Source organism: Malania oleifera, chromosome 4 (genome assembly GCF_029873635.1).
Source record: "Malania oleifera isolate guangnan ecotype guangnan chromosome 4, ASM2987363v1, whole genome shotgun sequence".
NCBI lineage: Eukaryota > Viridiplantae > Streptophyta > Magnoliopsida > Santalales > Ximeniaceae > Malania > Malania oleifera.
In genome coordinates, this window is record NC_080420.1 from 16661221 (window position 1) to 16673513 (window position 12293).

At 33.6% G+C, this 12293-nt stretch overlaps 1 protein-coding gene across 3 annotated transcripts; it reads right to left on the bottom strand.

Annotated features, from left to right (window-relative positions):
• Positions 1-273: 273 nt before the first annotated feature.
• Positions 274-10555, bottom strand: LOC131154478 (uncharacterized). 3 transcript variants are annotated; one of them, XR_009136448.1, is made up of 7 exons: positions 10437-10555; positions 5584-5882; positions 5363-5485; positions 4446-4736; positions 3470-3680; positions 2713-2784; positions 274-623 (listed from the first exon to the last, which is right to left on the bottom strand). XR_009136448.1 is itself a non-coding variant. In XM_058107279.1 (6 exons), exons 2-5 carry the CDS (start codon positions 5848-5850, stop codon positions 3474-3476), a joined length of 888 nt encoding a protein of 295 aa, XP_057963262.1. In that variant the 5' UTR covers positions 5851-5882; positions 10437-10555; the 3' UTR covers positions 274-596; positions 3470-3473. The 3 variants fall into 3 exon arrangements, 2 of the variants coding, with proteins under 2 accessions (XP_057963262.1, XP_057963261.1); XM_058107279.1 differs by lacking the exon at positions 2713-2784 and having other exon boundaries at positions 274-596; XM_058107278.1 differs by lacking the exon at positions 274-623 and having other exon boundaries at positions 2393-2784.
• Positions 10556-12293: the final 1738 nt, after the last annotated feature.

A 12293-nucleotide genomic window follows, 5' to 3' on the forward strand; every position in this document is an offset into this window, starting at 1 on the left:
ACAAGACATTAGAATTTGAGTCTTGGAGGATGCTACTTTCCAATTGGCATACGAATTTGGTATTTAAGTGGAGAGCGATGGAGGGACAAATGTATTATTCGAGTAACTAGTCGAGTGCCCATTGAATCACGGACACCATTATATTCAAAAGTAAAAATATCATTTTTCAATCTCCATGCCAAACATATATATTCACCTGTCACCAGAGTAGAATTAAAGCATAACATGTATATATGGGCTGCTGTCAAATTGTGAAGACTGCAAATAGGTCAAGAGAAAATTTGCAGATTAGGACTTATTTAGAAGCTAGTATTAGCATAGGCTGTCCATGATCCCCATGTAAAAAGTTCTTTGGAATTTACTAAAGTGTTCCCTGACTTTTAGCTATACTTCAGATCAATTGTGAGCATGCGCATAATTCAAGTATTTGGTGGTCCTGCTAACCTTTACATATGGATCCCATTTGGTGGGGAAGAAAACCCCATTTTGCAGTAGTGCACCACACTTTCACCATCTTTATCCCAATCACCAACTTCACCACAAAGGTTGATTGCATCATCTGGCATGCTTCTAGTTATATACATCTGGTACTCCCACTTGCCAAAAAGTTGTGCAACAAATCACTAGGGATTCAATGAGCATTATAATCAATATGAAGATTGTGAATTATGATTTCATGAAAGAAAGTAGTACAAAAGAGTCAAAGAAAAAATAACAATAATGGTAGTAAAAGTGGGAAATGGTTTGGTGCACTGTCAATTAGCCTGTGGCTAATCACATTTTTCTCTAGCAAGGAGGATGCATGCTATGCCATAGTGGCTCTTTTGTGATGTGAAGGAAGCAACAAAAACATTATTCTCCCCCAATTTAATGTAGAAATAATGTGATAGCTTAATTAGAGAGGAGACTGCAAGTGTCTATTGGGTTGATGATAACTAGTAAAATGATGGGAAGAAAATAACAATCAAGAAACTAAGAACATTGATATTTCAAAAATATTTGTGATAAGAAATAACCAAAAAAAAAAGATATTAAAATCAAACAAAGCTTGTTTGGTATTTTTTTTGTTAATCAAAGTTCCCCCAAACCAATTTTTATTATTAAAATCATTCTTTTGGAGCAAAATTTTTTATCCAAACCTCTCCAAATTTCTTCCATGCTTTTACTTCAAAATTATTTTTGAGGAGAGTATTTTATTTAGGGCATTTTACTTGCATAGACTCTCACCTGTTCTTTTTGTTCTAGAAATCATTTCCTGAGAGTATTGCTTGCATTTCTCCAAGTTATTTCTTTGATATATATTTTTGGGAAAAAATTATTTATAGTACAAATATTTTCTTGAACTTAAAATTTCAGATTCTCCAAATATCTTTATTTGCAAAAATTTTTAATGGAAAACATATTTATAATATTCACATATATTTTATTTGTGCATTAACAATTTGAAAAATACCCTTACTCTAGTGAACATATTTCATATCATATTAGAGAGTACATTGTAAAGCTTAAACGTGTACATCTTTACTTGCATTTTCAGAAGCATTATCTTGTACAAAAATATTTTTAATATATCGGTTGAGTTCAACCCGTAAATTGAATTGGGGAGTCTCAGCCCCGTAAGTGAGACCGATTCGGTTCAGCCCGATAAATTGAACTAAAGAGTTTCCAATCCGTAAGGGAGACAAGTTGGGCTCAACCTTATAATTGAATTGGTGTTTACCTCGCCCTGTAAGGAGATGTTGTAATGACTTCTATTCCGCCCATTTAAGTGAGCAGAGATAGTGGAATCCATGGGGGGTATGCCCAAGGCGTAGGCTAGTTTGGTCGAACTTCAATAACAAATATCATCTCTCTCTCTCTCTCTCTCCCTTATTTAAATTCCTACACTTTAAATACTGCATGTGTATGAATATTTATTTAATGTCATAGTTATTTACATATACACATTTGATTTAAATAAGATATACTACACATGTATATATTTGTTTTCATTGTTAAAATTACTTTACATACACGTATATACATTAAATGAGATATGATTTGTGATGAAATGGTAAAATATTTTTAATTAACTGAAATATCTTTTAAATTCCAATTCACCCCCCTCTTGAGAATACACCAATTCCAACATGTACATCTTTCTCATAAAAAATAAAAATAATTTAAAAAAAACAAAAAAAAAAAAAACCATCCTTGCTTACGAGAGTCCAAGTTTTTGACATAAAAAATAAAATAAAATGAAATCTTTATCTTCTATAACTTTTTTCTTTCCTCCATGGGAAAAAAAGGGGGGGTTTTAAATGCATGCAATCTTGTACAAGTCGCAATTGAAATTTTTACTAATTAGTACGAGAATAAGGAAACATACAAATGGAGTGAAAAAACAAACATATCACAAGAATGAGAGTATATGTATTTTGAGCATGCGAAGGAAGGTTTCCACTCCAACTCCAACCTCAACAAAAATGTCTCAATTTAATCATTGGAATGTTTCATTCAATATCTTGTAGGGAAGGCACATCAAATGTCAAAATCTTTCACATGAAAACCTTATGGCTCATTAAAAGGGTGGTAAGAGAACCACCCTCCTAAGCTTGGGGCACAAATTGCAAGTCATATCCTTGGATTTCAAATGATGTTGAAAGCCATTTGAAGATATAATTTATTATCTAAAATGTGATGTAATTATATGATTAAAATGTACAACCTAACCTTATAATACTGTGCATAAAGCTCCAACACTGTATGGAAAACCTAATAAAGGCTCAATGCATGCAATCCCACCTGAAGGCCAAATGAAATTTGTAAAAATTCAAAATTAGTGACTGCAATTGAAAAAATAGATGTTGCGTAAATTACAATAAAGTGAAAGTATGATATTCCAGAATTTTGACCCACAAAAATTAATGATGTTGATTAGAGTTTGTTTGACATAGGAATAACTTAAAATTTTGAAAAAGAAGGGAAATAATCAAGAGGAAACTAAAAGGGAATTTTGAGAGTTCAACCTGCCACCCCGAAAAGCGGATAAATGTAAATCTTCTTTGACACTATAATTGTGCAACAAAAAGCAACAAGCACCAGTTAACAAATTACTATCAACAACATAATGGAGGCAGTCGATCAATATAGGTTGATCCAAAATCTGATTCAAATCCAAAAGAAATTTATTGAATCGATTCTTTTTTATTAATATATTTGATCGCAACTTCAAATTCGAACTCAAAGGGATCAAATAGGAAATGGACAGAGCATATAAAATAAGGCAATGACAGCAAGAGTAATTATCTGCAACCTTTCTTGTTTTTAAAGACAATCCAATAGAAAAATAATTCACAGGACAAAGTTATACACCATTCATCTATAAAGGTACAATGGTACATGTGAATCAAGAAATGAACGCATCTCTAAGATCATATGTTATTCTAAACACATTCATCATGTCTCCTGGCATTGTTTGGAAGATTACCATACTATTCCCTTTTCTTGTTTAACATCATTGACTCGACTTCTCCACTGTAAGGTGCCCAATGGTATGCATACTGCTGGAGAACTGAAAAGACAACCATTTCCAGACAAACCAAGACATTCTGAATACCTTCCTGGATGTGCTCCACATCCAGCCAGAAATGATGAGATCGGATTATGCCCAGTGAGACTAGAATGTCAAGCACTATTCCCTGTGTGTGATCAAAGAAGTCTATTTATATACAAGACAAAAGAAGAAGAAGAAATGGAAAAGAACATAATGAAGATGATAACATGGAAAGTTTAGTCATCCCCAACGTGCTGCACATGTGAGATCTCTATACATGTAATAACATGAGCATGGCGACCTAAAGACCCAAAAAGTTCAAATGCATGCAGTAAAAATTGTAGATCAAGTAAACAAATTTAGGTTCTTAGTAATATTGTTAGATGATGTTTGACTTACTGTCAGTCAAGAATCCTGCACAAATTGCAAATTAATTAAACAGACGTAAACGCAAATAAATTAAACACACTGGAAGGTCAAGTAAACCAATTAAGAAAGTTTGAGCCCCCAACTAAGCAATATTGAGAACCTTGGACAATATAGATGAGAATTGTTTGATTTAGGTCATACACATGTATCCTTGCTTTCAGTTCTAGAGAAGCACGGGTTAACTAAAAAAACTGAGCACGAGCTACCAAAAAATATGAAAATTTTTAAGTAAAATATGATCAGCTAATTAAACTTCGAAACACTTCAACAAGACATGTTAAATCATCCATTTTAAAATGCCTTGACCACTTGATTAAGTCAATATCAGACAGGAGAATCTCAAGTGCAGCCCATTTAAGGTGGTTTTCCAGGTTTGGGGCTTCAGGTTCCAGGTTTGAAAGATTCAGCCTTCAAATAATCAAAATGCTTGCAAATAGCTTGTCGGAATTGAACCAAGAAAAATTGGAATTTAAACATTTACCTGCCAAAAGCAGAAGAAGACAATCCCTTTAATGCAGAGAAACTTTGCAAGTGGCTTATGTGGTTGTAATTCCTTTGCAAATACATGGTAAAAAACCACAAGAGAATAAAGAGCCAGTGAAACTGAAATGTTGAGAATGATGGTGAATGTCCAGCTGACCCAACTTGAATATAACCCAAGAAGCTGTAATGCTATCATCAAAATAGAGCATACTGGGCGGATAATGACAAACTGCCATGTCCAGTTTTTCAAGAGCTTCAGGGTACGGTGGTTCAGATGAACAGTATGAGGCTGCAATTTTAGATATACATTCAGTCTAACATGTATTCAAAATATTTAACCCCAGAAAATAAATCTAGGCATGGTCAATGATTATGTGGCTTGGAATAAATAAATAAATAAAAAGAAAAAAGAACAAGAACAGTACAAATATAGAGTAAGAGTAATCCCACTCCTCTCCAAATTTGTCATGCTAAACCATGTTTTTCTCCAATTAATTAGACACACAGAACCAAGAAACTAGCTGACTTGCACAACTAGCTTCTGAAATCACTAAGAACTGAAAGGAAAGCTACAATGTTCTAGGATTAGAATTGAATTCATGCCCACTATGTCCTTACCTATTCAACTCTGCATAGGATGTTTAACAAGAAGAAACTCCACCATCTTATCAAATGATCAATTTGTTTCCAGATAAAGTTGTCCAACCAGAATATTCAAGATGTCATCATTTGCATCTCAAACCAAAATATACGACAATATCCATTTGTTGCTTTTTCTTTTTTCCTTTTTTTATAATACAGTGACACAGCCATAAATTGAGTGCCTGCTTCAAAGAATAATTAATTTATGTTTCAATTTTTCTTACTATTGCTTTTTTCAAAGAAAATCATCCAACTGACAAAAAAACTAAGCACCTGGAAAAGAGTCATTGGAAATGAGTGGTGAATTTCTCTTCCTTTAATTTCGTCTGGCACTATGCCCTTGCTCATGGATATGTTCAAGTAACTATACATCAAAGCCAAGAACTTAGCAATCGCCTGAAAGAAATAATAAGAGAAATTCAGACGTAATCTGATGAGCATTTACAAGCATGTCACAAGGCCAAATCATGAGACAAAGCTGCGAAAGTGCATACCACAGCTTCATAACATTCCTTAATAGAGTCCAGTAACATAAAGAATGCTGTACTTCCCCGAAAATCCAGAAGGCCAATAAATGAATCAATAGCATATATGGGAACCATAAGGATGATAATTATTATAGCCTTTTGCTCCTTCGGATTCTTCCAATAAAAGAGATGCTGTGACAGGAGCTGTATTGTAAAATGCATTGAAAGCATCACACAGAATGCAGTTCCGAGCAGCGTAAGTTCGCCGCGATTCATTGTTGTTATGTCGAACATTTTACAACAAAATGAGAATCCAAAGCTGGAACCTGTCAAAAAGTGTTAGAAACTCTTCAGGATCTAAAACTTTAGTTTTTTTTATGGCAAAAAATAATACCAGCTTTGAATAACCCAAGTAAAAATACTTTGGGCTTGACTAGGGCTCCACAATTCCCCACTCGTCATGCTCAGCTCAGCAGAGTATTAAGTTTCATCCATGACATAGTTATCTTCATTTTACCTTTTTTATTGCAGTAACTAAAATACACTTGAAAGAATTACCACATGAATATCATTGCCACATAGTTTATTTCAGCATTAATGTTTCCAGATCAAATAAATGTATAAATATCACTACAAGAAAAGATATCTGCATGCTTAGTTGTTAGAATCGTACGATTTGTATCATGAAAGGCATAAATCGATTCGAATAACATGGGAGAATCATAGAAGGCTCTTAATCGAAGTAAATTGCACGAGAATCAATGAATCGAATCAAACCGTATGAATCATAATTTGGATCCAACACCTCAAAAACCCAACTTAAACATTTTTTAACATTTTTCTTTTTTCATGATGGCCTTCAATTTTCTAATTACATGAGTTTCATCCTCCAAGAAAGAAAAAAGAAGTCTACTGGCCCTCTCATTTCTGCCATTAGATAAGATTAGATAACCAAAGTCAGAGAAGGAAACCAGACTTGAGAAAAAACACCAAAGTCGACTAAGTGGCATTTTGGTTGGCACGTTGCCCTCTCCACTCTCCAGATATAAATATCTGATTTTTATTGTTTTTATATTTTAATAAGTTTTGTTTTAGTTGTTTTAATTAATTTTACTTGTTATAATTGTTACTTGTTAGAGCAAGCCCATACATTATAAATGATCATTTTTTTTTTATTAAATGCCATAAATTTCAATCTTTTATTGTTTTCAATGATTCATTCCCTTAAAAACCATAAAGTTCAATTTTTCATTAATTTTTTTCTCAATTCCTCTCCTTATTTTTTTTTTAAAGAAAACATATGCATGAACTTTTTATTGTTAAAACATGTAAACTTACACCATGAACACGAAGTTCAATTTTTTAATGCTTTTTGTGGGTCCTTATCTTTTTAGCGCATCTTGAACTCTTAGCTTAGTGCTATAGTTTTGAGTCACATAGCACGTATTATAGTTTCATAAAACTAGCTTAACTTGATACTTGATAGAGATGGAATGGTTAGATCATGATATATCTAGTTTACATTGCTAGTTTTCTTTTAATATCAATATATGTATGAGTTAAATAGATCATGATAAGATTTAGACCTACCAAATTTGCTTCAAAGGCAAGCATTGTTCAAATTATCAACATGGTTGATCCATATTTGTTGAAATTTCAATTTGTTTTACTACTTGTTGTACATATACCCAAGTCACTTGGAAAATATTTTTCAAATTTTATACCGAATCTTATGATTCGATTTGGTTCTCAACTCTTGATTCTCAATTCTTGAAATTGGAATTTCAATTCATGATTCGAATCTCAATTTGACAGCTACGCCTGCTTGTCATATCACACTCTAATTCTGGACACCTGAGCTTGGGTGTGTGAATACTAAACTTCATCAATCCAACCCCATACATCATAATACAAGTTTGCACATAAAAGGGGGCAGCCCAGTGCACAAAGCTCCCGTGTATGCAGGGTCCAGGGAAGGGGCGGACCACAATGGGTCTATAGTATGCAGCCTTACCTTGCATTTTGCACATTACTACATAATAATATAAGTATACGGGGCCAAACAATTAAAAACCATCTTTAACTGTAAAATTGATTTTAAAAAAGGCAATGATGTTGAATGAGAAATGTATTATCTCCTAAAAGGAAGTACCTATCTTTATACCTGCAAAAATATTGGTACAATTCAATTCATTATTTTATAGGTTTTAACAAAAAAAACAAAATTTTAAATAAAAGGATCAATCACTAGTACAATTTGTTTGTTGTGCTGATGTTGGTGGTTTCCTTCAAACTTATCATGTATCACCTCCGAAAATCACGCAAAATAATGCAAATGAAACATTTTATTCATTTAGTGATCCATTAAACTCATGCAAATGTATATATGCTGCAGCACAAATGAGCACATTAAATGAAACACTCACACCTCTACCAAACCAATGCAACCATAATTAGATGAAGGTTAAAAAAAAATGCACTACAGAGAGGCCAGAAGGTTGAATAACATGGGAAGAATTCATTCATGTTCCTTTTGTCACCAAAAATAAGAAAATGGGCCAAAGAGTTCTCTTCAGTAAACTTTTCAGAAAAGCAAATAATTCAATTTTTGCATCAATATGAAGCAAACAAGGCACGTGCAGTTTTTGAAATTTTCATATGTTCAACAGAAATCAATTTGGCATTTTGATAACAACCTTTGAATTGAATACTTCCTCCAAATTTTCATATCGTGTCATAAATATTCTAGTATTCCCCTAGGGTGTGTTTGATTTTGGTGGCTAAGACTCATAGGATAGGATTGGACTGAACTGGACTGAACAAGACAGAGTGGGACGGGCTATAACTATTATCTTGTGCCATGTTTGGTGGATAGACTAACTATTCAAAACCACGATAACCTTAATTTTTGGTCAAACTTGCCTGTGGAGTTATGGTCATTTCTCTTGTACTTGATAACTAAAACCAGCTACAAAATCCAAAATCTCCATGCACCTGAAAAAACCCAAAAAATACCTTTCCCATCCCCATACTGTAAGTTCGGAAAGGCTCTGCTCCTCTGCTGATAGCCAACTAAAACACCTGCTGCTCTTCATGTATTTTTTAGTTATTTGATCCCATACTGCATAATCTATCCCATCATTTCATCTAGAACATAATGGCCAATTCTTTTGTACCTGACATCTACAAAATCTCAAATCCTCTCACCTCATCTCCCTTATCTATCTTTGCCAATCTCCCCTCCCTCTCTTGCTCACTCAAGCAAAGGTTGTAGATGCCCATATACTGAAGACAAATAAAAAGCAGAGCATTGATATGCACCTTCTATCCGCCAAATTGATACCCAAATTGCTGGAGAATCTCCATCAATGCCTAATGGAAGCTTCAAATTGCCAGAAAATATGGCTTCAAATCGGCACCAGTGGTTTCCATGATTTGCTCAGGGATTCACTTCAAGTTGATGCCATGAAATATGGCTTCAAACCAATGCTGATGATTTCAACAATTTGCTCAGCCCAATCAGCATCAAATCAGTGTCATGACATGCTAGGTGATTTCCACAATCTGTTCTATGCCAAAAATTTCCATGATATGCTTGGTATTCTACTTCAAATGATTCCAACGGCAATACATGCTCAGCTTAATGTCAAACCAGTCAATCTCCAAGATCTTCATGTGCTTTGAATCAATTTTGACAAGATCCAACAGTTGTCTTTAAAGATTTCATTTCCAGACCTGAGATAAAGACATGGGCATCCTCATTTTTTCTTCTTAGCTGGAGTTGGCCAGTGGGGTGGAACCAACCAAGCCTTGCTACATATAAAAAGCTGAACTTCTTCCTTGACCAGTCCAACTCTATTGTTGGGTTACACCAAACATGGGCTAAGAATTCTTATCCTAGCCTAACCTAGCCTAGTTATCAAACCAAATGCACCCCAAGGCTACATTTGGTTTGCAAAATGTCTACTCCGAGGTGTATAGTGGCTAGAGATGAATTTGATTTTTTTTTATTCTTTATTTTTATTTATTTTTAAGTGTCGACATCTTAAAACACATAACAATGCAAAAACAGCTTTAGTGTTTTGACCAGAGACTACTATTCTGCGAACCAACATAACCTTAGTGTTTTGACCACATATTATGAATAGAACTTGTGGTAGCAGTAATGTCACTAATCTAAAGTTAGAAACTCAAAAGATCTGTCCATGAATTATATTGCTGCAAATCCTCATATTAGATTGTCAATTACTGCAATGAGGGTTTTAATAACAACTGCCATGAGATAAATATATATTTGCAATTCATGTTTTCCATTTCAGAGTGCCATGTGTCTTACAGATGTATCAGAGTCATGTTCCGTACAGAAAAGGCGAAGTAAATAAGGAAGAATGCTAAATACTCAAATAACTAAACCGATCATCTCAATTAAGGAAGGGGAAAACAAACACGCAAAGTAACAAGTAAAACAGATAGTAAACTGTAGTGATGAGAAAAATAATCTTAAAATCTTACATGTCTTACTTCAAAGAATCACAGGCAGGATCAGAATTTCCCTAATCTTCAGTTAAGTACACCATACAAAGTTGAACTTAAAAGAATTAAATAGAATCCAGCAAAACCGAGATCCCAACAAAATGCACTATAAATGCAATATTGAAAAGATCAAGAAAAAATAACAAAAAAAACGAAGCAAAATCAACTCCCATCTCTTCGCACTAGCATCCATGTACAAGGAGCTCAAGAAAAAAAGCAGAAACAGTCACCGGAATATGTTAAAAATTGTTGATTTTTCAATGTAAACACCAACGCGACTAGAGATTTTCTAACTTGAATCGATTTAATATGGACAAAAATCTCAGGAGATTAAAGATCGAACTTACGGATAAGCGAATCGATGGGCAGAAGGAAGAGTTGAGAGCCGGTGAAGCTGAGCTGAACGACTGCTTCCCTATTTCCGAGTCGCGTAAGACTGCTTTGCCTGCACTATTATTAATTCATTATGCTTCATTTTTAATTTTAATTAATTGTCACCGTGGCGCCCAGAAACAACTAGCCACGTAGCAGCGTTGTACAGTGGGCATGTACGTGGCTGCAACCATTTAACGAAATTCCTTATCGGGTAAGTTCTGACTGTGCCAAAAGACGTAATGATCAATCATATTGCCAAAATAATACAAAATATATGAAAATTTCTTCTAGTCACAATGGTATTGTTGAAACTTACTTGAACAATAAATAAAATATAATATATATATATAAATATTCGAGCATAATGTCAGTCGAAACGCCTATATATTATATCGTCATATTTTTTTTATGACAATGTCATAATTGAATAAAGAATTTATTTTGTCCCCTTAAATTGAGAGACATTTTAAATATTTTTTAAAATTTTTAAATTAAATAATGTGGGTTTAATTTTATATTAATTATTAAATTGTCACCTACATCCCAAAATAATGTGATCATGGTTCAAATGATTTGATTTTAATTTTGTTTTCTCAAAATTTGGGATCATTTTTAATATTGTGCAAGGTTTATACTCAAGGATCAAATCATCAAATTATATACATTTTCTCGTTTAAGATAATTTGCATTAGGTTCAAATTATGTATTTTAAGATTATGCTAGGTCGAATTTAATAATATCAGGGCTTGGATCCTATCTTTGATAACGGCGATAACTTTACAAATCAAGAGCCACAATTTATGCATATCCATACCAAAAACACAAGAAAAAAATATTCATTAATTTCCTTTGCTTCCTTCTTTTGCACTCATTCTATCAATGTATCATTATCAGATTATAATTGTCGTCTATAATTTTGGGAAGATGGAGATGTTGTCCATTGGAGAGGTCTCTTAATTAGTTGGATGTAGAGAACTAGCTATTCCTTGAGATCATCTGCAACTAAAATCAAAGTATGTAAAATGATTAAATATTCTTGTAGCAACTGAGCCTTGGCAAAAGGACAGAAACAGAGCAATGGACATTAATCGATTTATTGTCGCAATACCATTGTGTTTTTTATAAGTGGGGACATGCATCAACTGTGGTTGTTGATTTTCAAAGTTATCAGATGTCAATATTTTAAGAGTGTAGAGGACTTGTGGAGGAAAGGATCTAAGGTCAATAAAACTAATATTTAAAATGTTTTCTTCAATTATAAGTTAGGGGACATTAAAAAAGATACTAATTAAAATTTGGCATCAAATTAAATTATTTGAACTATTAAAGTTAATGTCACGTCCCAAAAATTTTAACCTGCTAAAAATATAAATACTCTCTGATATCACATACGTATATATATTGCACCCCGCCCTAACTAGAGAATCCCGGGTTCACCTATCATTATTGGAATTAAAAGCATATAGCGGGAAGATGCTAAAACATCAAAACACTTTACCATAATTCTAATTGTTTCCAAACACCTACATAAAACTACCTGGTGGCTCTCCAACTCCGTCTATCACCCCAAAAAGTTTAATCCTTGCCCTGTAGTTGTAACGCCCTGACCCGTCACATGGGGCCCAAAGTGCTACTTTAGTAACATTTGCATTCCTGATACCATATTCATCAAATAGAAGCAGCGGAAATAAATAACACATTCTCCCAAACATTACCAAAGTTCTAACTAATATTATACATAGGGGTTTTCAGATACCCATAACGCCAACTAGAACTGAAGGTATATTATCTCGGTTCATACAACCATATTACATATCCAAAGACTTACG